At 44.5% G+C, this 25,979-nt stretch overlaps 1 protein-coding gene across 4 annotated transcripts in view; it reads left to right on the top strand.

Annotated features, from left to right (window-relative positions):
- LEF1 (lymphoid enhancer binding factor 1) overlaps nucleotides 1-25,713 on the top strand; it is a 62,533-nt gene extending 36,820 nt beyond the window's left edge. The window contains exons 5-12 of one of the 4 annotated variants that reach the window (XM_066996415.1): nucleotides 247-337; nucleotides 2,310-2,393; nucleotides 4,243-4,365; nucleotides 5,091-5,253; nucleotides 8,597-8,704; nucleotides 12,283-12,331; nucleotides 12,973-13,013; nucleotides 24,995-25,713. In XM_066996415.1, coding sequence (XP_066852516.1) covers nucleotides 247-337; nucleotides 2,310-2,393; nucleotides 4,243-4,365; nucleotides 5,091-5,253; nucleotides 8,597-8,704; nucleotides 12,283-12,331; nucleotides 12,973-13,007 — 653 coding nt within the window. In that variant the 3' untranslated portion in view covers nucleotides 13,008-13,013; nucleotides 24,995-25,713. The remainder of the gene's footprint in view (nucleotides 1-246; nucleotides 338-2,309; nucleotides 2,394-4,242; nucleotides 4,366-5,090; nucleotides 5,254-8,596; nucleotides 8,705-12,282; nucleotides 12,332-12,972; nucleotides 13,014-24,994) is intronic. The other 3 variants (XM_066996414.1, XM_066996417.1, XM_066996416.1) reach the window with 3 other exon arrangements.
- Nucleotides 25,714-25,979: the final 266 nt, after the last annotated feature.

Below are 25,979 nucleotides of genomic sequence, written 5' to 3'. Positions count from 1 at the left end.
CTGAGACATTTATTGCGCTTTTTTCTCCCCTGTGTTTCCGTTTGAATCACAACACCGTACGCAAGGTATTTATTATTTGGAAGGTGGCATGGGTGGCCTTTTGCTTCAATACTGGCCATAAAGGTGGTTGTTTCTCACCCAGGGCACTAATTCCATCATAGTGCTGGCTGCGTTAGCTGTGAACTGTAGCTCGCATTTGCAGTATTTTGAGGGGAAAGTCATTCATTCTTCTGTACTCTTTAACAGGCATGTCCAGACATCCTCCAGCTCCTGATATCCCTACCTTCTATCCCTTGTCTCCAGGGGGGGTTGGACAGATAACACCACCTCTTGGCTGGTAAGATCTTTTAGCTTCTTTTCAGACAAGGTGCATGTTTGTACCCTCCGCTGTTGTTGAATCAATCGCAGCATTTACAAAATAAGAATGTCGCTGCAGTAAGAAATGACTATGTTATTTAAGTTTAAAAGATCAAAAAATCTTGATCTTTGAAATGAATTGAATCTGGTTTTTGAACACGTACAGAAATTGAAGTGTGTAGTTTTCTCTTTGAAGTCTATATATTTCTTATGGCTCAGATTTGTGGCTCTTGGCATTTGGAAAGATAGCAGAAAACAGTTCTCAATGAATTAAATGTAAATTTTTAATAAACAAAGTTGCAATTACTGAGGGGAGGGGAGGTAAGAAAGAACTTTGAAGTGTGTGGGGGGGAAGGCTTGAAACTGCACCAGAATGGAGAACAAACTTTTGCAGCTTTTTACAGTTTCTGTACGGAGAGATGCCTCAGTTATTGGGAGATTTTGCTTTTCTTGCTAATATTAGCACTTGAAGGATCTTTCTCTGACGTTGAAGGTGTCATCTTCCTTTTGGAGGAAACGCATGGTACTTTCACAATGCAATCAGTTTGACAAGATGCCTCACGTCTGCTAGGGGTAGATAGGTACTAGCCCTCAGTTCTGTCAGAGCAGGGAGCAAGTAAATTCAGCAACGGTTTAAGTGCTTTAGAATCTGTGTCTTGACTAATGTGTGCCCACACAATGAGAGATGTAGATTTTTTTCATGTGTCTGTGTATGGGAGGAAAACATAATCCAGATGACAACAGGCAGAGAAAGTAGAGACCAGAAGATGGTGAAATGCTTCATTGCTGGCAAATCTTTCAGGAAGGGCCACATGCCTTTTTGTAGCAAATTATTATCAGATACAAAGCTAAAATATGGAAGCATCTGACTTCCCCCCCCCTTCCCCCCTCATTGCTGCTGGGCTGACTCACCACCTCCACCACCACCAGGCAGCTCCTGGCATTCATTTTCCAGATGTGGTCAATCATTTCTTTTGAACGGTTTCTCAATGCAGAGGCTGGCGGGGAGGGGACTGGGAAGGAGGCTTAACCGGCATGAGAAAGAGGAGAGATGAGCTGTGATTTTACAAGGTTTGGGAATGTGTTTGGTGCTGCTCATTGGCAGCTGGATGTAGCCAGCCTCCTGTGTGGTAGCGCTGCTGAGACTTCCTCCGCTTTTTTTTTTTTCCTCTTCCCTTTGAGCATTACTCGTTGCCAATAATTTACTCCAAGTGTGAAACCCATATCCTGAACCCTACAAAAGCCACTCTCCCTTTTTCCCCCAGCTCTGAAAAGCTGCTCTGCCCTTCAATAAGTAATTCTTGGAACCAAATTGATGTGTGTGGTGGCCTTGCTGGACTGGTTCAGGTATTTGGGCTGAATTTGCAAAGGTTGAACTTTTAAGTAAAGATGTGCTAAGATGTGTTGTTGTGGGCTTTTAGGTTGTTGTTTGGTTGTTTTTTTTATCAAACAAAATTAGAGTTTCTTAGAAAAGCTGGCCACTCGTTCCACACTGGAGAAGATACAAATGAAGAGAGCCCTAAGTTTTCACAGACTGGATAAAACTGTTCAAGAGGTTTTCTAGCTTGGTAATTCACGCTCCGGTGTTCTTGCACTGATCTACAGTGGAATAAAATGCCTCTTTTGTAAGAGCTAGCTAACCAAATCCGATTGCAGTGCGTTTATATCTAGGTGAGAGAGTGTGTGTACACGCCTGTGTGTTGTAGGGGAGGAAGGTTGGTTGTTTTTCTTTCCTCCCCAGTGGAAACCTAGATTGGGAACCTTTCAGTAGCGAGGGAGAAAGTCCTAAGTGCTCAAGTATTCGTTAGCTTTAAATACAGCCAAACTCTTGAAAATTTTACCTATTACTACTTTTGTTTCACCCTGAGTTCCCATCAAGTGCTTACAGCTCTAGAGTAACTATTGAATACGGTATCATGTGATTGATGGGTTCCTTTCTTCTGTGACCTCAGGCAAGGTCAGCCTGTATATCCCATCTCGAGTGGATTCAGGCAGCCCTACCCATCCTCACTCTCAGTCGACCCTTCCATGTCCAGGTAGGTGTAGGAGGTGAATGACTGACTGGGGAGTAACTGCTGGCACTAGAGGGCAAGTTGCTCTTCTGCTTGCATCTTGGTCTGCCTTTGCTTGCTTTTCAGTCAGCTAAAACTTTATGCGTACATTTTTATTTAACGTATATGTGTATATACAGTTTGCCTGGATCCCACACTGGTTTCATTCAGCATTTTTCTTGGCAGTCTCTGAAGTATTGCAATTAGGAGCACCGGTAAATTGTCAGCAGTTAATTGATCTGTTTCGTCTGAAATGAGTCATTAGTTCCTTCCTAGATGCAATGTATAACATGCATACTTTGTTTTTACTTACACAAGTATGAAACCAGGTGGATTGTCACTCTAGTCTGCACTCTGTAGTTTTAATTTCCAAGTTGTTGGTAATTAGTCTCGAATCATTTAGGTATCACTCCATGTAGAAACTTGCTCGCAGGTAGATATTTCATAGCCCAAGGCCACTAATGGCGAGGGATGCCAACACGGTGTATTCGTACTGGTGTGTGACTCAGGCACTGTCTTTATGTCTAAGTGCAAGCAAGCAATGCTAACTGAGACTTGGCCGTGACACACTCCAGACCTCCTCTCCTCTGCTTTTGCACTCTAAAGACAGCTTCTGCATCCTGTGCTTGGTGTACACAAGGTTGCAATGTACCGTTCTTGTTTTTTTTGTGTGTGTGTGTGTGATCTGTAGAAGACACATCCTCTTGCACGGGGAATTAAGACAGGCCACTTGATAAGTGGTAGGTCCTCTTGCCTCTGTTTGCGTGGGTGCCTTTGGGTTATCGCTATCCCTTCACTTCTTTGCGGGGAAATGACAAGCATGTGCCTGTCAGGGTGACTGGGAAGAAAAGCCATTCTTTCTGTATAATAAAATCACCCAATTGGTTACAGGGCTTTGTGTTTGCTTTATTTTGATGGAGTGGAGGATAAGGCCAAAGGGACTAGGGAGTGGAGAAGGAGAGGCTGAATGCAATTCCTTAACCAGCGCTCATTCAGCAAACCTTTAGCGCGTGAGCTTGCTTGTGATGTTAGTGGGGGATTCCACCAATTCAAAGCAAAGCATGCAGGTTTTCCTGTGCACTTGGGCTTGCAGTGCTCAGCACCCTGAAGGTCACTCTCAGCTGTCCTTGAGGATGAGCTGGGTTAGCAGGGTGGGATGATGGAGTTAGTGGTGCTGTTTTGTTTTTTATTTTCCTTCTTGTACAGATGGAAGGAAGTTTTACTTAGGACAAGTCTTTCTTTTTTTTAATTCCTTCTTCCAAGATGCAGGAATTTTTCATCATAATTAGTTTAAGCATTTGAGGGGAGGATAGTGAGTTTAGGTGATGCTAAAATCTTTTCGTTTAAGTACCTCGAAAAGTAAGAGATTCCATACAGAGCTACCAGGGACTTCTTGAAAAGACTTCTTCTTTTATTTTATTTGTTTCTGCATGGCAGTTCCCTCCTTCGCATTGGCTGGTGGTGGATATTTTAAGAATGTTTATATCTTGGTGTGGAAATACAGTTTTTGGTTAAGAAATGTGTATTTCTATTGCTAGTCAGTGCAACAGTACGACCACTAAATGTTTCTCCTGTGCATTGATAAAACTATTTGCCTGAAAGGTAATAAAATAACTTATTTAAAACCAAAACATTGACTGATTTTTGTTTTTCTTGAATAAAAGCAGCTACAATGCACGAATCTTAGCCAAATATTTTTCATGCACTCTTAAAGAATTGTCCTTCCCTTGCAAGCTCCATGGTGTTTGCATTCTTGGGGCATCCTGCTGCTGTCATATTTGTTTGATGCCTGTCTTCAGTAGGGTTATAGACCTTCCTATGTTTTTTCTTTTAGGTTTTCACATCACATGATTCCTGGTCCTCCAGGCCCTCACACAACTGGAATCCCTCACCCAGCTATTGTAACACCTCAAGTAAAACAAGAACATCCGCACAACGACAGTGAGCTAATGCATGTGTGAGTCTGCCTTTCCGCGCTAAGCCCTTTATCAATAAATGTTTGAGAACTAATGCTATCTGAAGAAATGTCAAGGTCTAAAACAAACGAGAAAAAAAAGAAATACCTTTCATGACATCTCTGAATTTTGACTCCTTATATAACTAAAAAAGGAGATAAGGGCGACTTTTTAGAAGAGTAGTGAAACATGAAGCCGTTGCTCATTCCAGTCCAGCACTTTTTAGCTATCAGCAGCAATCGTCTTGATTCCAACATAATCATGGACCAGTCTACCTGAGGTTGTTGCTTGAGTGTGAACTCATGAGCTTCTACTGGAAAAAGTCTGAACTGCAAAATCTACTAGTAGAAAGCAACATTGTTGCTTAGTGCCTGGAGGCAAAAGGCCTAAGAAAGAAGTAGATGAGGAGCTATCCTCCTGCCTGTAGCAGTGGCCTGCAAGGGTACTGCAGATAACCATTCAAAACGAGAATAGGGGAGATAGGTGATGAATCTGGAGCAGATTCACAGATCAAATGTTATTTGCTCATCAGCCAAACACCTTACATTAAGTCAGTTCTCTGAAAAGACGTGAAAGGGGATGGGACATAACCACTGAAATTCATGTTCTTCGGAGTTATTTCACTGTAACCACTGATTGGAAATTTTCATTTGGGTGGGGTTTTTTTAGGCTGAAGGTAAATAGATGCTTTTTTTTCCTCCTTCCCCCTTCCCCCACCACGTTTTAGGAAGCCTCAGCACGAACAGAGAAAAGAACAAGAGCCAAAAAGACCTCATATTAAGAAACCTCTGAATGCTTTCATGTTGTACATGAAAGAAATGAGAGCGAACGTTGTAGCAGAGTGTACTCTGAAAGAAAGCGCAGCTATCAACCAGATTCTTGGCAGAAGGGTATGTACAGAAGGGTGTGTGTGTGCTCACGTGTGCTGCTAATTTGTGTGTTTCCCTTTAGTGGGTGTGATGGCTCACTTTCTGCTTGAGGTGCTAACTAATGTGCAACTATCAAATTAGCTATAGAAGATAAAACATGCGACTGAAAATAAAAGCAAGGTCTTGATTTTTTTCCCTCCTCATCAAACTGGCGTCTGTTCCATTCATGTCAGCACCTCAGGCAGGAAAAATTATCATCGACACGTGGAAGGAGCATTCAAATCACCCTCTATGTCCTCCCTTAGGCTGGGATCCATTCAAAGATGAACTCTGAACGTCAACGGAGATAGAACTGAAAAGTGAATACAACCAGGGTCTGATTGTAAAATCACATAGATCGGCAGGGACCTGTGGAGGTGGTTCAGTCCAACACCTGCTCAAAGCGGGTCCAGTTACCTCAGGTTGCTCAGGGACTTGTCAAGTTTTGAATACCTCTAAAGTAACCAGCTGAGTACTGATGATCCCAGAACACATCCCAGAGCCTCTCAATGGCCTTGCTGAGAGACGTTTGGTTCTGTGGCATCGTAGGCATGTTTTTTTCTTTCCATGCTCTGAAAAATTGCAGGCCAACCCATAATTACAAACTTCGTGCTCACTGTCAGTATTGTTCTTCCAAAGGGAATGCAGCAGAGATACGTACCCACTTTGAATTTGATTGTTCCAAAAATTAAAAAAGGGATGACATTTGTAGCAAGTGGAGTATGGATTCTTGAAATCCCCTTGCCCAGTGAACCCCATTTTTGACTCCTGGCTAAGTCAGTATCAAGAGGCACTACAGCTCTCTGAAAAAACTGTGCTTTTAAGTGGGAAGTCAGTGCACAACTTTAGCTGCTTCTCGTCTGAAGACCTATTTTACCCCCTTAAACAGTGCAGAAATCTCTTGTTGCTTGTCCCGGTTCCTTTAGCCCTCTTCTTTCTCTCTGATGTTCTTGTTGCTTCCTCTTAAAGGACACCTTGCTGCTTGCATTTTCCATCCTTGCATGCAAGTCTCTATGATCATGTTCTACATTCTCACCCCCTCAGTAATTTGTCTTAGTTGCTGAGTATGTGAGTCTTGTTTTCTTGACTTGAGTGGTGGCAGTGGCTTGTTTAACTCCATTTTGCTAATGAATCAGACCTCAGTGCTCTGCTCCATGCTTTTTCCACTGCTTTGACTTCTATTTCCAAGTAAAAGTACCTCAGGTTCCACTTTTCTGTGGTACAAACAATGCATGAGTTATCCCATATAATTGCAGGGAGATTAATTATTATCAAATGTTTTGTGTTCAGTCATCCTGGTCACTATTTACTATACTCTCTGCCACTTTGGAACAGGAGCCTCTGTTCCCAAGAGCTGACGCTTTGCATGCTGCTGGGCTCTCTGATGCTACCGCTTAATCCGGAAGCCCAAGGCTGGAAATCCTCCGCTTTAACTAAGGAGAGCTTTTTCCTCTCCTTCCCACCCACCTTTGTGCCTCTGTGGGCTCTGGGTTTAAATTATCATTACTCCTTCACACCCAGCAAGCAAGGGTCAAAGCATAAAAACAACTCTCAGTGAAATGGCAGCCTTAGGGACCTTCCAGGTCTGCAGCAGGGAAGGAAGCCAACTTCTAAGAAAAAAACCACCTTCTAATCCAGAGATTTCTCTGCATGTTTTGGAGTCCCAGTTTTGCTCTTTTCTAGCTCAGAGAGTTTTAAATGCGGGCACTGAAGCCAGCGAGAAATGCAAGTCCAGTGGCACCGCCATACAAGGAACAGTTTTGTAACTCTGAGTACAAGTGACAATAGAAAATGAAGCAGAAAGAGGCAGGCAGCTACAGAAAAGCTCTATATAATTTGTAAAAAATTCTAACAATGTTCTGAGTGGAAAAATAACTTTCCATTCTTAGATTTTTTACCTTCATATTTCTGGTAAGGCAGCTGTTCTCCGTCTGTCCTCCTGTTAGCAGCAAATAATGTCTGCAGAGAAATGGGCCGTCCCCTTATCGTATTTTCTTAAGGTTTTTCACTCCATTTGCACTGAACCAGAAATGTTCCACCTGTCACTGAGGCGGTCTGACCCTTCTTGTCCTGCCTCTTGCTGTACTGAAATTTGGCTGCCTCAGTTGCTCATGTGGAATTTTTTTTCCACAGTTGTAACTTTGCTTTTATCAGATTACTTGCTATTGACTACTTAGGCGCAAATGAAAAATGCTCATTCCTTGAATGCTCAGTACCTTCCAGTTTTGGAATGTGTGTGTGGAACGTGAGAGCTGCAAACAGGCTGAGAGCTGCTGTGCTCTCACTAACACATCGAACTTGTCAAGACAGACAAGCCCTTTAGTTCACATCTTCCAACATGTAACAAAACAACATATTAAATCAAATGTGATTTGACCTGAAATCCCAGTTCTGTGAATTATTCTTGCATGACTCTCTCACTGATTTCAGGTCTGTATTTCTAATATCTTCCTTCCTTTTGTCGTGGCCCCCCTGCCATCATCCCTCTCTCCCCCAGTGCATGTGGTCAAACAAGAAGACACATCTAAAGCTGCAGCAGTGAACCCAATTCTAAATAAAACTCCTTTTCTCTTTTTGGTTCAGGTCTAATAGATGTTCCCACAACTACAAAATTATTAGATACCGATGTAGATGGTGCCTTTTCATCTGTGCAGGTTTTTGGTTTTGTTTGATTTTGAAATTAGATAAAGAAAGCAGGAAATTTATCCTTTCTTGGCCACCCAGGTCAACGCATGTAATTTGGAAGACTACAGTGCTGTGGGTTTTGTACGTTAGAAACTTTTTGCAGTTTCCATTTTCTTTTCCTTTGTTACAACAAGAAATCAGAAGGCGGGTACCTTGGAGCTCAAGCTTGGAGGTTGATCTTGGAACAGAAGCCTGCCAGTGCCCTGAGTGCCCTCCGTGTTGGTACTGCAAACCTGTGTGTAGCTGCTGCTTAAAAGCAAGACAGCAATCCCTTCTGTGGCGGGGAGCTCTCTGCCCTTCAAAAGCAGCACAAACCATTCTGTTTTGTCAGGAGCTGGAGTGCTTTTTTTTTTTTCTTTTTCTTTTTTTACGTCGTGTTGGGAGAGCATGGTTCTGTGAGCGGATTATATGGTGAGCCCTGTTTCCATAAATGATTTTTGTCTTGCTCAAGGCACTTGGCAGTTACAGAGCTGACAAATGCCTGAAAGTTGTTTAATAAACACGGGTGCTTGTAACTGCTAATGAATTTCATTTTTGCAATGGAGGACTGAATCAAAGTCACAAAAACACTTGCTCATGTCATCTGTTGCCTAGGTATGAGTTATTTCCAGGTCTAATGCAATGTTAATTTTGTTTGCAGTGGCATGCTCTCTCCCGTGAAGAACAAGCGAAATATTATGAACTAGCTCGTAAAGAAAGGCAGCTACACATGCAGCTTTATCCAGGCTGGTCTGCAAGAGACAACTATGTAAGTCGCTCAGTTGAAGGTTCCTTTACCTAACAGGTTTTTTTTTTTTTTTTTTTTTTTTTTTCGCTTTTAGCTTGTGGAAATATCTGGTAGGAGGGATGGTGAACAAATATACAACATAAGCCTTATATTTGTACTTCAAACATCCAGAAAATTTAACATTTTGTTGTTGTTGAGATGCATCTTATGAAGGTCACAGTTTTCGAGGAAAAAAAATAGCACAGAAACTTTTTCTTAGGCAGTCATCAGTACTGTCTGAAAGCTTATGTTCTACTGTACAGATGTGAATTTTCCATTATTTCTATTTGATCACTTGCTGTCCAGAAATCTTCTGTAGACCTGAGCAAAAAATAAAAGGGGTGCCTCCCTTTCAGGAGAACCTAAAGCCCAGGGGTAGTGGTGTAAGCTGAACTTCAGTTGGAGGTAATTCTGGATGCTCCACCCCTGAAATAAAGCCTGCCAAATTTGTATAGATAAACCTTATGATAGATTCTGCTTTTATAGTTTGGCGAGGTTAAGAAATTTAGCTAAGTTTTTTTTTTTTACGATTGCTCATATTTTATAATTAAATGTCAAACACTATTACCACGTTGCACAGCTTGCACTGCACAGTTATACTAGTGTGCTTGCTATAAGCAGTCAGTGTAGCTGTATGTTACTTAATGAAGCTCAAAACCTTTCTGTCCCCCATCAGGTGTAACATTATTTACTGTGTTTCGAAGCGTACATGCTATATCTGGCTCAGTTTCCCGTCTGCATTAGGTGGACTATGGTATTTCTCCAGTTATGTCTTGTGGACACTGAGGATTGGGGAACGCCTAAATACAGCGTTAACAGAGACTGCAGAAGTACTCAACATTTCCAATCCAACACAGCTACCGTTCAGTTCAAACAAATTTTTTTTTTGTTGTAAGCCAGAGTCTCTGAGGGAGATTTTTGGCACGGAAGGTGTTGACACAGAAACCATGTGATCATCTCTGAAGCAAATGCCTTGGTCTTGCTGACATCCGTGCCCAGTTTTGTAAGCACAAATACTACTGTAAGCCCTGGCAGCCTGTTTCAGCCTGTTGCTGCCTGTTTTACACGGCCGTCTTTCCTAGCAGATGGGCTGTCGTGACCTTATGCAGGTAGGGTTTATTCCCAGTAACCAGACAGTGTCAACAGAGCTGTCTTGAAACACACCTGGGAACAAACAGGGCCTTGGAGATACATTCCCTGAAAGTAAGGGGTCTTCAGTTATCGTGAGCTTGCTGGAGAATGAGACTGCTTCAGAGCTGTGTTAGCTCACGCTTGCCAACGTCAGCCTTGCACATTGTGGCTGGCTTTTAAAGTAGCAGAAGAGGTCTCCTTCAGTAGCTTACTTTACTTGGGGAGCACTGCCCTGTGACACCCGGACGTGTTGACTTCGTGAACCCGATGTGTTTTGCCACAGCGTGCTGCCATACAGCACAAGCAGCAGACCTGTGGTTTCCTAAATGCCTCGATAAGACATTTTGCGTGCGTAAGGTGGCACCTACAAATTCTCTCTTAGATGTGCTTCCTACTTACATCCCGTGTAGCAGTATAGCTCTGACGTACTCCAGCCCTGTGTTGCACCAGAGGATCCTGCTGGCGTTCCTCCTGCAGTCCTCGCAGCCGCTCCGGGAACCCAGGCCTAAGCTGCAGCAGTGCTGAGAAGGCGGTCATAGGAGACCGCAGATTATCACTGAAACCTTTCAAGGTCTAAGTCATCCTTTTTTTCCTCCGTTTTTGCTAACTTGCCGTCAAAAATGAAACTATACAGTTAGCAGAGAGATTGCTGCAATATTTTGGGGTTGAAAGTGAATTAGAGATGCCCTGTTTCCTGCAGCTGATTTGACAAAACAGTGACTTCTAAGAAAAGGTACTACTTGGTTTTAATTCTTCTGGTTTGGTTTGCCTGGTTACTCAGGAGTTCAGAAGTTTCAAGAAAATGTCGTGCGTTGTTGTTAAACTGCTGACAATATCTGCGCAGTTTTTATTGTGTTTTTTATTACTGACACCCAGAGCAGTCCTTCAAAGGCGTGTGACAGTCATGAGAAGAACAGTGTTTTCATGCCGTGGTGGTGTCTGTGTATGCCGGAGCTGCCGGGAACTAGTTTTCAGGCCAGCTTTTTCCTTCTTATCTTCCACTTCTGCTATCCATAGATGGATCTCAAATCAGCTTTCAGTATGTTTCAGCTGAAGTCAGCCAGACTTAGAGAACAAAAGAAAATTCTCCTTGCGTGATTTTTCCATGTAAACATCTGCAGTAACGCGACGCCTCTGCAAAGCAGCGTTGTCTTGCTGCCTACGTGATAGAGCACACCACCCTGAATTTCCCAGCGCCCTTAAAATCTGCTTTCCCAAACCTGCTGTCCGTCTCCTGTCGCCCCGCCGAGCCGGCCGAAGGGAAGACACATCCCTGCAGCTCTGCCCTTCCCGTCTGCGGCCGCCCCGCGCAGCACGGTGCTGGGACACGCGTTGGTGGCTGCCAGATGTGCTGGCACCCTAACCTCTGCATGGGGGGCGTAGGGCAGAGCCAGCGGAGCCACATACCACAGCCACGCCGAGCTTGGCCGGAGCTCATCTCTTCAAGCCTCTCCCTCAGCTTGAAGGTTTTCTTAAAATATAAACGGATATAAATTTTCTTTTGCTTCTTTTTATTTCTTTTGGAAAAGTTTTGACTGACAAGGCTGGCAACGCAGGGCAAGGAAGAGAAGTTCTGTGGCAGAATATCAAGGTGGCAATTAGGGCGACGCGAGATGACTGAGGTTTAAAATTGTGGGCCTAAACTGATCCTTTGTTTTCTGACAGACTGTGCGAACCGGGAGCTCTGGCCTTTTCCATAGCTGAGGGCGCGGGAGAAGGCCGACTTTGTGGGTTGGCACGACGAGCCCGTGCTGACACACTGGTGCCAGCGTGGTGTCCAGCAGAGACAGCTGCCCGAGGTCCGTTTCTGGCCTGCCCCTCGGTCACGCCAAGGGTACCGCACCGCGCTCCAGCCCGTGACGTGCGCGGCGCGCTGCTAGTTCGCCAGGCACGGCCACACAAGGCTCGGCTTTGGTTAAGTTACAGGCGTTATCAGCACGGTTTTAGCTGGTTGGCTTGCACCCTGGGGACAAGCCGTGGTTGTCCTAGGTGCTTTCAACACCTTGTCCGCTGCTGCCATGCACGACAGCGTAAGTATCTGAATGTGTGAAGGGTTCTCGTAAGAGCCATAAATTAGGATATCAACATTTGTGTCATCGGTTTATTAAGCACGAGAAGTCTTTCGGATGCTTGTGGCTGCAAGCATTAGTTGAAGAACTGCCAGAAATTGTATTTCAATTTGGATACAAAAATGTGTATTGCTCGTGTGCATATTTCTCCGTAGATGCTGAGAGCAAACCTTGTTACCAATGAAACAGTTGGAAGTGGGTTAGAAAGGGTTTTAACTGCTCCAGAAAAGATGTTTTTTTTTTTTTTCCCTAACCACTTTTTCAGTGTCCAGCTGGCTTTCATTTCTATGTTGTGAGGCAGGGGAGGGATAAAAGACATTGTGTGTGTGTACTGGTATGGTAAAGTTGCCTGTTTTGCAGGGGAAGAAAAAGAAGAGGAAGAGAGAAAAGTTGCAGGAATCAGCATCAGGTAGGCCATGACCAACTCTTACTTAGCACTCACTCCAGGTATATTTCAGAAACCAGGGCTTGTGCTATTAATTTTTACATGCTGTTCTCTAACAATTTGCTTCTGACTGATGTTTTAAGATACTTCACTTTGAATGCAAGCTTGTAAAGAGGCACACAATACTTGTTTCCTTTCCCTTACCCCTCCCCATATAACTCTCCTGACTGCATCAACATCTTTGGCTGAACTTATGCCTTGCTGCAATCACTCTCCTGCTTTACCTTTGCTTTTCTTCCCCGTCAGTTGTATCATCCTTAGACTTCATCTCAAATGCTGTGTGGGACCATTGGACACTGGAAAGTTTACACTGACCTTTTTGTAGCCGCTTTAGTTTTTATCACTGTATTTTACATTTCCATCTGCACTAACAGCTGCCAGTAGGCTGGCTAAAAGCATCAGTGAGGTCTCCTCTTTGCCTTTAAAACACATAAAAAGAAACACTGTTTTCCCCAACATGAATGGCTGGTATAAGAACCATAAGAATTAAAACCCAAAACCAAAAACGCAAAAAAAATCCATGTAATGCTGTAGCAAACAGACTTATTTGGAATGTGCAAAAACTCTGTAACAGGAATTTGTTAAAGGAAAACAATCTTCTACAGGTACAGGCCCCAGAATGACAGCTGCCTACATCTGAAGCATGGTAAGAACATCTCTAAAGCTTTCCTGATAAAACTGAACTGTAAAATAAGCTTTCTTATAAATTTTATGCGATAATATGAATTTAGCAAAAATTGCAGAAGTATCATATCCCAAAGTTAATGTGACTTTGACTACTGATGGTTTTTATACCGGCTATCTACTAGGCGTCCACCATTTCACTTCTTAACCTTAATATTTCCAAACTGACCATACCTCACTGACTCGCTGCAAGTCTGCCTGTTAAGCACAAGGATGGGTTTATATGAAGCAGTGCAAACCCTCCCAGCCAGCAAAATGCCACAGCTTAGAAAGAGCAGGCTAGAAGCTGGCTTTGGAGTACATTTTATGTGCCGACACTGGCTGGCGGGGTACACTTTTTTAAAAAATTGTTTATTCACCTGTATACTAACAAAACATCTGCTAAGAAAATGGGACTGTATTTCAGCTGTATCAGATTTTTTTTCCCTCGGTTGTGCGGTGGTATTTTGTGTGCGGTGTGGAGTTTTCTTTGTTGTAGTTCCAGCCTGTGTTTTCTCTCTTCATGCCACCTCCAGGAGGTGGAACCACACTCGGTATTGCACATATCCAGCAACACCATCCAGCCGGGTTGTGAGCGCACGCGGTAACCGCAGTGAGATCCTCACTTCTCAGTGCTTGTGTTGGAAGGCTGGGCCTTCTCTTCGTCTCAGTGTGATATGTTTTCTGGTAGGAATGGAGTTCATTGGACATTATAGGTACTTCTGCGCAGTCTAATTAACCCAGACTGCTCTTGGGAGATCCCTGAGAATTGCAGGAACCATGCAAAAGTGACGCTCTCCGCTGCCGTATGCATTACAACAGAAACGGGCTCTTTCTCCCCTCTCCCTCTGACTTGTTTTGCCACATGATCCCCTTGGCACTCGATAGGCAGCGAAGCAACCTCCTCTTGGCTGTCCCCTCTGCTCAGACTTGCAGCCAGAGGGAGCCAAGTTAAGTTTGTTCCGTGCAGTGTGTCCATCGTCAGCCAGCCAGCACGGTCCAGGCCTCTCCTGTACTTAAACCAGCAGGCCAGTTAGGCTAAACTTGCTGAGGTTTAAGGGTTTGCTGTTTTGGTTCGGTTTCGTAAAGCTGAAAAGAAGGGAAAAGACAAAATGCATGCTTTTTTTCTTCCTGCTAAGGAAAAGGTTTTCAGGCAAGCTGACAGCCTTGCTCTTTGCGATATGCCTAACTCGTGCTGATTTTGGGTGTGGATTTGCAGCATTTGGGTTCTGTAGGCGATACAACAAATGTAGCTGTAAAGTGTGGCTACAGTGACTGTCCCAAGTATTATACCTATAAAGCAACAAAAAAGAGCAAGTGCTTTAACCTTGACTTTTATAATTGATACTTCGGCTTAGCTGCCCAGGTCCACGATTGCTGTGAGTACTTTTCCCTTTGATGTTAACACAGCACCAGCAAACAACACGCGACTGGTACACGAGCTACATGATTTAACATTGTGCTTTGGCATATCTTTTGGCATATCTAAGTTAGTGCACAGAACTTAATTAGGAATGGAATATGATTAGGGTTCATGTGACAGTTAAAAGCTGGGGAATGTTTGGTTTCTTGGATGCGTTACACTCTAAGGATGGCTGCCTTGCCTACACCCAGGTACTTTTGTTGGAGTTTCTGTTTGCATTTCCCATAGTAGAGAATCAGTAGAAATAGAAGATGATGAATATGTGGGGTTTCTTTTTCTCTTCTACCTCTACATCCTTTCTGTCCGTCCCTTAAGTTCCGTAATGGTGTGGAAACTGTTATAATATCCTTGTCTCTGTCCTCATGCAATTTATACCATGAAGTGTGAGAAAGGGAGGCATCGTCTTGCACTGAAGGGGAAGTGTGCTGGTGACTCCACGTGGGCGCGCGTCAGCAGCTTCACCGAGAGTTGCATGCCGAGTGAGTGCTCTCCTCTGAGACGTACAGATGTGCTCTAGCTGGAAGTAAAGACACAGGATGATTTAGGGAACCTGAATCAGCCAGACTTCAAAGTAAACTTCTGAAGGTTAAGACTCCTGCCCTTTGCAAACCTAATCCAAGGAATGTTTTGCCCACAAGCGTAATATTTTACCAGGCCCACAGCAGAGCTGTTGTAGTCTTTACTGGATGGAGATGACAAGTTTGGGAATGCCTTTCAGTGAGCGCCGCAAAGAGCTCTTGAAGACAGGAAAACACTAGCTTCCTTACTCGTATGGCTGGTGCAAGGCAGAGGGGGAAGGAGGGTGGGAGGTCTGGGAAGGAGACAAGCATTCTGTTATCTGAGAAGAATCAGAAATGAGTAGGTGGCAAGACCAAAGAAAGAATCTCGAGATCAGCACAAAGGAGATCAGCCAGGGCTGTAATTACGGTGATGTAAGTGAGAAGGATGAAATGGTGGGAGGGTTGCGTGGTGGGATGTTCAGAGGAAAGTAACGGAAGAGATATGGAGACATGCAAACAGAAATGATTTAAGAGACTGTGAAAGTGTTTTTTTTTCTTTCTCCATGAACACTTCAGAACATAACTGATTTTTAAGACAGACCTCTGACCAGGTTTTTGGCTTGCTCTTCATTTGAGCGGTGAAATCAAGATGATAGCATGAAGTTGCTCCTCTTCCCAGGGCTGTACACACCAGGACACTCCTTACAGCTTCACTGCTTAGGATTTAGCTGAGTTCCTCTATGCCCTCCAGCCTGCTGAACTGCCAATTTGTAAAAACGCTTTAGTATTAGAGAGTTTTAGGAATACTGTGACCTGGTACTCTAGTCCTTGACAAATTACCCAGGGATACTCTTGAAGAGCTGCAGAACAGCCTCCAGGTGGGATTTTTGTCTTCGGTTCATATGGCCCAACACAATGCTTCAATTAGCTTCCATTTGTTGAAGAAGTAACTCTTATTTATTATTCTCTCCTTTGAAATCAACTGAGAGTGGTGTAAGACCAGATAATGCTAAAAAATGAGTTTGGAAAAAGCCAGGAAGAAGGGGAAATGAGGAGAGCTAAGATCAAGGACAATGTGAAGACTGCCTGTTGAATACCTTTCAGAAAGACTTTTTTTTTCAGAAAGTCCTCTTCCAGAAGATTTCTAAATGGGAGCAGTTCTATGACAGAAGTGGTGATTACTAATTTCCTACCCAATTTGACTTTTGGGACGAAAAAACAATATTTTAGCATCTCATGAGTATTTTTAAATCATTGAGGTAGTAGAAGGGTGCTAAGAAATGCCCCTGATCATTCCGCAACATGGAAATAGTTAACTTTTTATGCCTTGCTGTGCGTGGTAATTGCAAAAGGCACGTCATTTGATATATGGCAGGATGCAATTGGGAAGTCCTCACAAGCTACATAATTTAACATTGTGTTTTGGCATGTCTTCAAGGGCTAAAAAGAGTGATAGAGAAGTGTTATAGACATTTGAAAACCTGTGAGAAGTGAATTTGTGGCTTGCAAAAATTCTGTGACAATTAGCATCCAGATTAGCAAAGTTTTCAAAAATGAGGAAACTTGACTAATACTGATTTACAATCAGAAGCACTTAAAGGGATCAGATTAAGACTGCTTAACTTTAAGCAATGAATAAGCTGTAATGTTTCAAAACTCCTAGATGGAAATTCTGCAAAGGAGAAACTTTGGATAGCGCTGTAACAAGAAATCTATGACTGGATTATCTTTTGCTCGTTACTTAGACATAAAGTGGAGTTAGGTTGTGAAAGCAGAATATAAAGTGGGCTGATTTACAGCCAGCACGCTGTGGAAAAGAACCAGCTGATGACTGCGGTCATAGTTGACCGTGGGTTTCTGGCCAGTGTCCTAGAAAAGAGATGCAAAGGGGATGTGGTACCTTGTTTTCTGAGGCACATTTTCTAACATGGCTTGTCCAGCACGCTTGAAATTGCTGCCGGCGTAGTTTAAAATGAAACAAACATCTCACGCCTGTCCATACCCCTTTACTCCCACATACAGTGCGGAGGATCTGTGCAGAAGTTCGTGTGGGTGACAGTCTGCGCGGTGACAGTGGCGTAGGGACATGTCCTGATTGAAGATAAATGTTTCCTCTGTGACCTGTGTTTCCCTGTTCCCTCTCCTGCCTATAAACGGAGGTTTTCAGTATAGGCAAGAGGGCCAGAAAGGAATGCTACAACACGTCACCCTCACCTTCTGTGCTGTGGGAGAAAAGCAAAAAGGGGACCTCAGCAGCAGGACTTTGCCATCTCCCGGCCAGGATTGACCACTACTAGCTACTACTAAAAACAATTAGTTTGCTGCTCTCCCCTTCAAATTGTGTGGCTATTATAGCACAGCATCTTTCAACACTTAAAGCCATCAGCACAGACAGGTACATGGCATCTTTGGTGGCTAATTCCATGCAAAGGTTCCCTCAGCTTAAAAAAAAAAATCACAAGAGGCATTTGGACCATGCTGACCATAACATTTCTGTAAAAGCTTGAGAGCTGGGGGAATTTATAAAAAAGACAATGAAGAGAGTAAAAAAATGAAGAGCATTTGATGGATTGAAGTATTTATATGATCAAAATCGTTACTAACTTCAGTTAGCATCAACCTTTTTCAGCCAAGCATAGGAACTTCCAAAGACAAGGGGTGCAGCCCTCACACGGATCCCCTCCTGCAACTAATTCTAACCAAACACCGAGCCTTCCAGGGTGGGAGATAGGAAACCTCCATTCTTTCAGGCTCTCCGACATCAAGAAAAACATCAAAAGAGCAAACATGAAGGGAAGCCGGCTCCTGTTTAGGCGGCAGGTACAGAAGGGCACTGACACCTGCTGGGAGAGATGCAGCAGAGCATATGGAGTTCCCCATTTTCCTTTTCCAGCCTGCGAAGGGCGGGCACGCAAGCTATTTTAGGTGCAGCCAGCGACTATGGGAGGCATAAGGGCAAGGCAAGGTAGGGGCCGAGCACAGGTTTTCTAAATAAGAAACAGAACGCTTTCAGCCAGACAGTCAACATAGGCACGGGATTGACAAAACAAGGAGACTCTGCCAGTATTTACAAAATGTTAGTTTTTGCAACCAAAGGGTTTAAGGAGGTCAGCAACGAAGGCAGCATTTCCAGCCTTAAATGGCAAAGGGCAAAACTAGATAACTCGGCAGGAGGACACCTACAACCTGTGCGATCTGCCCGTGCTTGAGTTGCAGATGCTGCTGTGGCGTTAGAGCTTCTCAACCACGCTTAGCAGAAATTAAAAGCCGTATCGTTTCACTTCTAAGGTGTTAGCAGTAGGAGGCTTGGGCTAGAAAGAAGGAATAGCATTGTTCTAACACCCTTCCTGTGGGATAGGGTGGGGACAGGGAGTAGGCTGCCGAGGCACCATTCTTTTCTGGCTGAAAGCTGTGTATGTTGGTGGATTTAGTAAACTTGCCACCAGACTGAGGATTCGAAGGTCATGAGAAAACTGTGGAAACAAACTGTTTCATAAGGAAAAACCATAAGATTTTAGAATGCAGTTTCATTCCAAATTGGAACAAAACCTGAGCATTTTAGCGCTCATCTCATGTCTGTATTGTGTTTTCTTTTTGTAGTGGGCTCACATGGCAAAGTTCAAAGTGGGAGACTGACGTGTTGTTATGACATTGTCACAAGTCTTTCCCACTTGTTTGTGGAGACTAAGCTTGGGTGAAGTCTGTCCTCTAATGCCAACAGAGTTGCATGTAAATGCAATTCTGTCAAAGCTTGTCTAGCAAACTAGCATTGTTTAGTTTCTGTCGGCCTCTGACTTTCAGAGATTGTGACTGAATTTAAGAGGTCTTCTGACATATGAATGCAAAGCCAGCCATCCTGATGACAAAACCAAAAAACAAAAACAAGCCTAAACCAAAGACTCACTGGTTTTGATGTTGCAAAAGTCACTGCTTGTAGAGCCAATCTTCCATAACATCAGCCAGTCCCTTAATCCTCTACTTTAAGAATTTAAATGCAAGTTATCTTTAAACCCCCCTGATCCTTTAGCTGCTTGTTAAAACTGTACCGTGTAAGAATTTAGAAAGTGTGCAAACTGGAAAGCTGTACAGGGGAGGAAGCTCACAGCCGAAGCGCTGCTGTGCAGCCAGTTAAACATGAGGCTGGCAGCCCGTTAGACAAATCGGGTTCAATCTAACCTTTCAGGCACCGGCTTTCTGCTGTTGGGTCCAGCACTTCCAAGAGCTGTGAGCCTGTGAGCAGAGGTGGCATCGGTACCGGTGCGTGAGTGTGAGCAAGGCTGGAGGCAGCTGCCCCTAGAAGCACCAGCAGTGACCACCTCGCTGAGCGGGTGCTCCTGCCACGGACATCACTGGTGCGGGTAAGAGAACGAAGGAGGCTTGCCTGAGCAGGGAGACATCGCTTCTGAGGTTGCTTCCTCCCTGCAAACCTCAGCTATGGGTTCCCTCATGAATATTTAGCTCCCTCAGAATTAAGCTCTGGAGTTTTGGGAGCCTCTGGGATACTGAAATTGCATGAAGTGAAATGTTATTATTTCCAAAATAACTACACATAATTAGTTTTAAGGTGCGTGCATTTGCTTGTTATTAGGCGAGACTGTGTTTTGCTGAATAGCTGCTTTCCCCCCCAAAAAATGTGTGTCTTTTGAGATGCACAGCAGGAGGCTTGTGTCTTTTGGACCACTAGGCTTTAAGACCTAATTGCGTCAAAGTGAACTCGATGTGTGTGAGCTCTGCAGTGGTTTCTGCGCACAGCTCCTACACCGGCAGTGGTGCTCTACGGATGCGTGACTGTAGGAAAGTTGGTAAAGCTCTGGAATATACTTTGCTTACACCTCTTACTTTTGGTTGCATAAAATCAATTATTTAAATTATTCTATCCATATATTAGCAGATGTAAACATTCAGACTATCTTTCCAAGTGCAGTAAAAACTCTAGCTTATATTTAATTGCGGCAGAAAAGGTGATCGACAAAGGAAACTTTACATGTGTTATTTCTTTTCAAAAATTTTCACTTACTCCTTTACCAGTACCTCACATCTTTTCTGTTACTGCAGGTTAAAACTGCAGCAGCAATTTCAGTGGCCCCAGGAACAGATAGATCTTTCTTCCAGTCTCTCAGTCTATCAAATAAACGGGGCGTGGAATTTTGTTGTTGTTTTTAAATTAAAAAAACTAAATAAATCACAGGCATGAAGTCCTGGCTAAATGTCTTTCCCCTTTCTTAGTGCTTTAACACTTACGATTTCGTCATTACTTTCAAGAGAAATGAGACATGAGGGGTTCATTTAATTATTTCATAAAGCAGAGAGACTTTGTCTTGGTCTTCCGAGTATTTATTAAATGCAATAAAGATACAAAAGGGGCACAAGCCTATTTTTTCTTCCCTTGCAGATCACTCTTAGCATATTTTTCTTCTTTAAGAAGCTGCTGGAGATCGCTGTCTAGAGGTAATCTGGTTTTTATTACAAACACAGAGCCTCCCCCCCAACAGGAAAAACATGTCGTGGGTCTTCCAGCACGATCGCTTTCAAGATTGCAGCGCGGTGCAAGAGCTCCAAGTTTCACGCTGCCTACACCGGGGGCCTTTGATAAGAGCCACACCTGCTTTGGCACCGCCGGCTGGAGCTGAGCAAAGTGGGAGCTCGAAAACACCGGGGCGTTCCCAGCGCGGCTCCCAGCCTGCTGTGGCTCACTGCAGGGGGATGGCGATGGCATTACCGCTCCTCACCTCCCTGCACCTAACGCTCGGGGGTGTTGTTGGTGCTGGGGGCTCCGCTCACCGCCACCAGCAGCGGGCTGGAGCTAACGGCAGCAAGGGTGGGGGGAAAAACCCTCTTACCGCTGACGTAGCTTCAACGTGGCAGTATCTGTTACGGTTTTAGGGTACGATTTTATGTCATTTCTTTGGCAACAAAGGCAGCTTAAAAGGTTTCCTCTGCTGCCTGCTGGTCTCCAGCTCTCGCAGAGAGGGCTTTTTCCTGTCTCCCGTAGGTCTCTCCATCCATGTGCTGCAACAGCTTGCGAGACCCTGCAGCAAATCGGATTACTGAAATGACTGGGGTTTTGCTGGGAGGTGGTTTTTTTGTTTAGAAACAACAAAGGTTGCGGAGTGTTTGTTTTTGTTTGCCCAGAACGATTCAAGGATCTGGTTTGGGCTAACCCCACAAACCATGGCACAGCTGGGCAGGAAGAGGAGCAGACTGCAGCGCCGGCATCGCTCAGCTCGGGCTTCAACCTCTTTACAGCTCCGCTGCTAAAGACCATACAAAGGGGCTTCGCAAACAGAGGGAGCCTTGCTGGTAAATAATGACCCGGTTTTGCGTCGTCACGTTTCCAGAGTATTGGATAAATGCTGTCAAAAAGTCGAATTTGTTCGTTTGGGACTTCAAAAGAAAAAGGACAGTTTCTGTTGTCGGGTCGCTGAGTTTGCCACGTTGTTTAAAGCGCTGGATTAAAACCCAGGGCTGGAGACCGGTGCTTTTTTTTATTGTTTTTTTAAATACATGTAACTGCTGTCATCTTGCATCTTTTTACAACTGTATAAATATAAACAACCTGTGGTGAGGGAAGGTGTAGAGAAAAAGCACCTGGCTTAAATTTTTTTACTTTCTCTTGCCTTCTGTGAAGAGTTAGATTTTTCTTTTACCCTGTCCTTACTCCTGTAGTGACCCAGACACCCAGCTTTCTTCCGTAACCTCTCCTGATTAGCATGACGTGGACGAAGCTGCCTAATCCCCTCTCCCTTGTTCGAGCAAAACGGAGATGAGCTAAGGACTCCAGGAGAAGCAAGGGGAGCACAAGGCGCTTGCAGACCCACCCTTCAATCCGGCTCGTTCCCAAGAGCGGGGAGGAATTTTGATCTCCCTCTAGTGCTCTTGCCCTCAGCCATTGAGCCCAGGCTTTTTAGAAGGCTTTATTTTTATGGTAGAGATTCCTAAAGTGCAGTTTTACCATTTCAGTAGTAACGCTTTTCTTGTTACTCTGACTTATTGTTGAATTTTATTTCTGTTTCTTACTCGAGGTAGGTTTTTTTCTTTTTTTTTTTTTCCTTTCCTCCTGCAGTCAGATGCACACTGCAAATGGCACAGACAGTGCCTCCTATTGTGGCTCATGCTCAAGACTTCACATATGTAAAATGTGACTTGCAGCACTTTCTTTGAAGCCTAACCACAGCCAGGGAGCTGTAATTGCAGTCTTTGATTGCGCCGACTTCACTTGTGGATTGGGCTGTGCTAGGGCATGCCTTGCTTGGCCAGACTTCAGCTACAGCCCCCCAGTGAAGCCTTAGATGTGGGAAGTCTTCAGTCTCCTTAGCTCATGCCTGTGGTTTCTTGAAAAGAATCCTGATTTGACCTGTTTTATATCTGTAAGGCAACACTATCGTCAGTCTTATTTTTTAGGTATTATTTGGTTTATCAGCAGTGGAAGCAATTTCCAGCGTTCAGCCTTAATGTGCAGCTGGGAAAAGGCTGGGTTCTAGATGCTGTTTTGGGGACAGCCACCGTGTAATTTTCTGTGTTGCACTATTCTCTTAGAAAAAAAATATATATGTGTGTGTGTGGGGCTTCACTGTGCCCGACCCCTCGCAGAATTACAGCAGCATCTGCAACCTCGCTATTGGAGACGGGCAAACGAGGCATGGGGAGAGGTTGTGGAAAGGAGGCAGCTGCTGCGAGCGCTGCTTTGGGACCGAGCGCGCGGCGCTGGCCCCTATCCGAAAAAGCTGAGGGCCAGAGCAAGGCCGCGGTCGTTATTTTAACCTCCTGACTTCAAAGACAGCTTGCTGGTACGGGAAGGGGGGAGGAGGCAGGGAACCATCTCAACAGAAGAGCATTTCATTTCCTTCGGTGAAGGAGACATTCCTGGCTGCTAATGGGGAGTAGCTCTGAATCACGGCACTTGTATCAGGCTGCTGTGAACTACTGGCCTGGCGCCTCAAGGCCATTCCTCAACAGGAAGCTGAATGTTTTCATGTAAGACTGAGAGGAAAACCTTCCCAGGAAGAGCAACCTGGACCAAACCTTTGAAAATCCAGGATGAAAAGGCACAAAATAAATATAAAGCTGCAGGGTGCTCTCCCCAGTGTTCCTCTGCTGTTTGCTTGGCCTCTCTTTCGTGCTCCTTGGAAAGGTAGAGCCCTTCGTAGCGCTTTGATCCGCATGTGTTATGGAGCACTGGGCTTTTTTTTTTTTTCAAAAAAAAAAAAAAAAGCAGGAAGCTAAGAAGGCTTTTTTTAGTCGGGACTTGGGCTGGTTTTATGAGGAAATAGGAACTGAATTAGTCAATACAGACCACCTCTGTTGAAACCACTGGGTTTCCAGTGGACTTTCAGCTGTGAGGCCGCAGTGGCTTTAAATGCCCTTTTGTGGCTACAGGCAGCAGGTGAAAATCATTTGTGATGTACCAGGGGCTGGTGGCGGCTGGGGGAGGAGCGCGTCCTTCAAGTCAAAGCTCTGCAGTACGCTCCAGCAAGCTTCAGCATCCTCAGCTTTCCCTTCCACTCAAACCACGGTCACGGAGGTGGCCTCTGCTGAGGAGTCAGCATGGTTGGTAGGAGTGTGGGCTCTCAGATCTCGTGCTCACCAAAAGCAAGCGGTCCCAAATCAGTCTTGGAGGCTGCCTACCTTGGAGTACATCAGCCCCTGTAACCCCTGTGCAGTGGCTGTACTCAAGCAGCACGGGCAGAGTGCTTTGTGGTGCAGGGGATTAAGCTGAAGCTGCAGGGTATGGGACTCAGTTAAAAGTGGCCCTTGTTTAAATACTGCAGCTGTAATACTTGCTGATTATTTCTGCTTGTGGCTCTTACAGGCTCAAGCAATCAACCTATTATGATTAGTCTAACAGGATGCATGCAGTTGGGAAATTCTGTTAACAGAAGTTTGAGTTCTGGTTTAAACAAGCCAGCTTCTTCATAAACTTGTTCTGTCTTGCTTTTCAGGATTCAAAGTGTCAACAGTGTATCTGTGTCTAAGTAGTTTGTGTTTCTTCTGGTGAAAAATTCTCTCACCTTCACCACCAAATTGCATTCACATGCTGATTTTGGTCATTCCTCGAAGCTCTGCTCCCTGAAGCCTCTCTCTACTTGTTGGGCAGTTGAGTAGTACCTGGAGGTTAGCGTTGGTTTTTGGGCTTCCACTACTCCTGAGTCCAGCACTGGCGACCAGGCATCCAGCCGTGCAAAAAGCCCGACTCGCGCGGCGGTGGTGGGGAGCAGCCCCTGCTATAGCCCGGTCGTCTGGGGCAGGAGGGCAGGGGTGGTGGCTGGTGAAGGCACCTGATGTAAGCCAGAGCCCCAGCGATGAGGACCTGTTCCCCTCTGGGGAGAGGAAGGTCAGTACCTGTAGGCTTGCACTCTTGGCCTTTTCGCGTGCTGTAAGAACGTAAATCCTCCCGAGATCCCAGTGAGCTGGCTGGCTGGCGAAGAGCCCTGTTTCTGAAAGATGGACTGTACCAGAGCAGACTGACTCCCCCTCAGTCGCGTGGTTGCGGGGCAGGGTCCGTGTTCACGAAAGCCTCTCCCACCAGATTCCTCTGCCCAGCTGCTCGCAGAACACAGCATTTCTGTGTTTCCACAGTGCGGAGCTGGAGGCTCTGAGCTAGAGGTTTAATTGACCTTAACAGCTGCAGTAAGAAAGCCCGAGGATGTCTAATTTTGTAGCAGGTATATGGGTCAAATGTTGTAGATAGATAAATTAAATCCACTACAAAAAGGAATTACTTCTGTAATATGTTGAATGTCTAAGTAGCTTTAAAAGTACTTTTTAGTTGTTGTGGACATCTATTTACAATCCAAAGCACTCCAGCGTGAAACAAAGCCATGAATATTCTTGCAAACTTCAAGCAAGTGCAAATAGCGATGCTCCGCACTTAACTCAGACACTGCAAGCCCACGTTCCACTCCCGACTGTCAGAGTTACAGGGACCCATCACCACGTGTTTCCCAGAGGACAGCTTCTTCGAATGGCTTATTTTAAAAAGAGAAAAAACATAGGTTTCAAATCATCTTTATCTCTGTCTCTGTCTCTCTCCCGTCCCTGTAGGTGGGAAAAGAAATGCTTTCTCAACTTGCAAAGCAAAGGCGGCGACACCAGGACCCCTGCTGGAGATGGAAGCTTGTTAAACCCTAGGTGTGTCCTTCATCCACACAGGCCACCCCCAAGGAGTCTGTCTAGGATGTCATTCACCCTGATGTCACTGCTAGAGACACTGAATCATAAAGACAATCACTGCCAAAATCCTTCACTATCACAAGGTCCAGCCCCGATATAAATAGAGCAAACGAGCTCCTGGGTCAAGCAGAGCAGCTTTTGTCTTCACTCCACCTCTGCCTTGCACTCTTAAGCCCTCGTCTCATCTGTGTCCATGTCGAGTCAGCAAACAAAGTAGCATGGCTGTCTCTGCCTGCTTCAGCCAACAGAGTTACATAGACCGCAGCTGCCCCATACAGCACGTCGAGGAACGGAATTTGCCTGGACCAGGATGACACACTCAAACTTCTTTTTATTTAATGGTGCGACAGGATCAATTTCGGTTTTAGCTTTTTTAAGAAACTTGAATGCTTTTATATTTTAACTTTTAGTTTGTAATTTCCTTGGTGTATATTTTACTAGGTATGAGCTTTTAAACAAGTGTCAAAAATCTGAACTACTTTTTAAATAAAAGGTTTTTTTCTTTTTTTTTTTTTTCCTGCCAGAGGAAAAGCCTGTATGGAAAAAAAGGTGGCTTTTTTGTTAAACTATTTGTAACAAATAGTGGCCTCTCAGTCTATATAGTACAGTGTCATATAGAACTAAATAAATGTAACAACAGTCAGCTGGTCAGTAGACACGTCAGTCCTGCATCACCTACTCCGTAAACATAAGCAATACATCCAGCAAATCTGACTGCAGTGAGTTCTCCTTCTCACCCATTCCCCTTCTCCTTGTAAAAAGCCCAGCACTTGAATTATTACTTCAATTGTTCTGTATTTGTATCTGTTTTTGTTAGCCTGTTAGTGGGATTTTATGCCAGTTGTTGAAATGAGCA

The sequence above is a fragment of the Anser cygnoides genome, chromosome 4 (genome assembly GCF_040182565.1).
Source record: "Anser cygnoides isolate HZ-2024a breed goose chromosome 4, Taihu_goose_T2T_genome, whole genome shotgun sequence".
Taxonomy (NCBI): Eukaryota; Metazoa; Chordata; class Aves; order Anseriformes; family Anatidae; genus Anser; species Anser cygnoides.
This window is presented reverse-complemented; position numbering and strand designations above follow the sequence as displayed.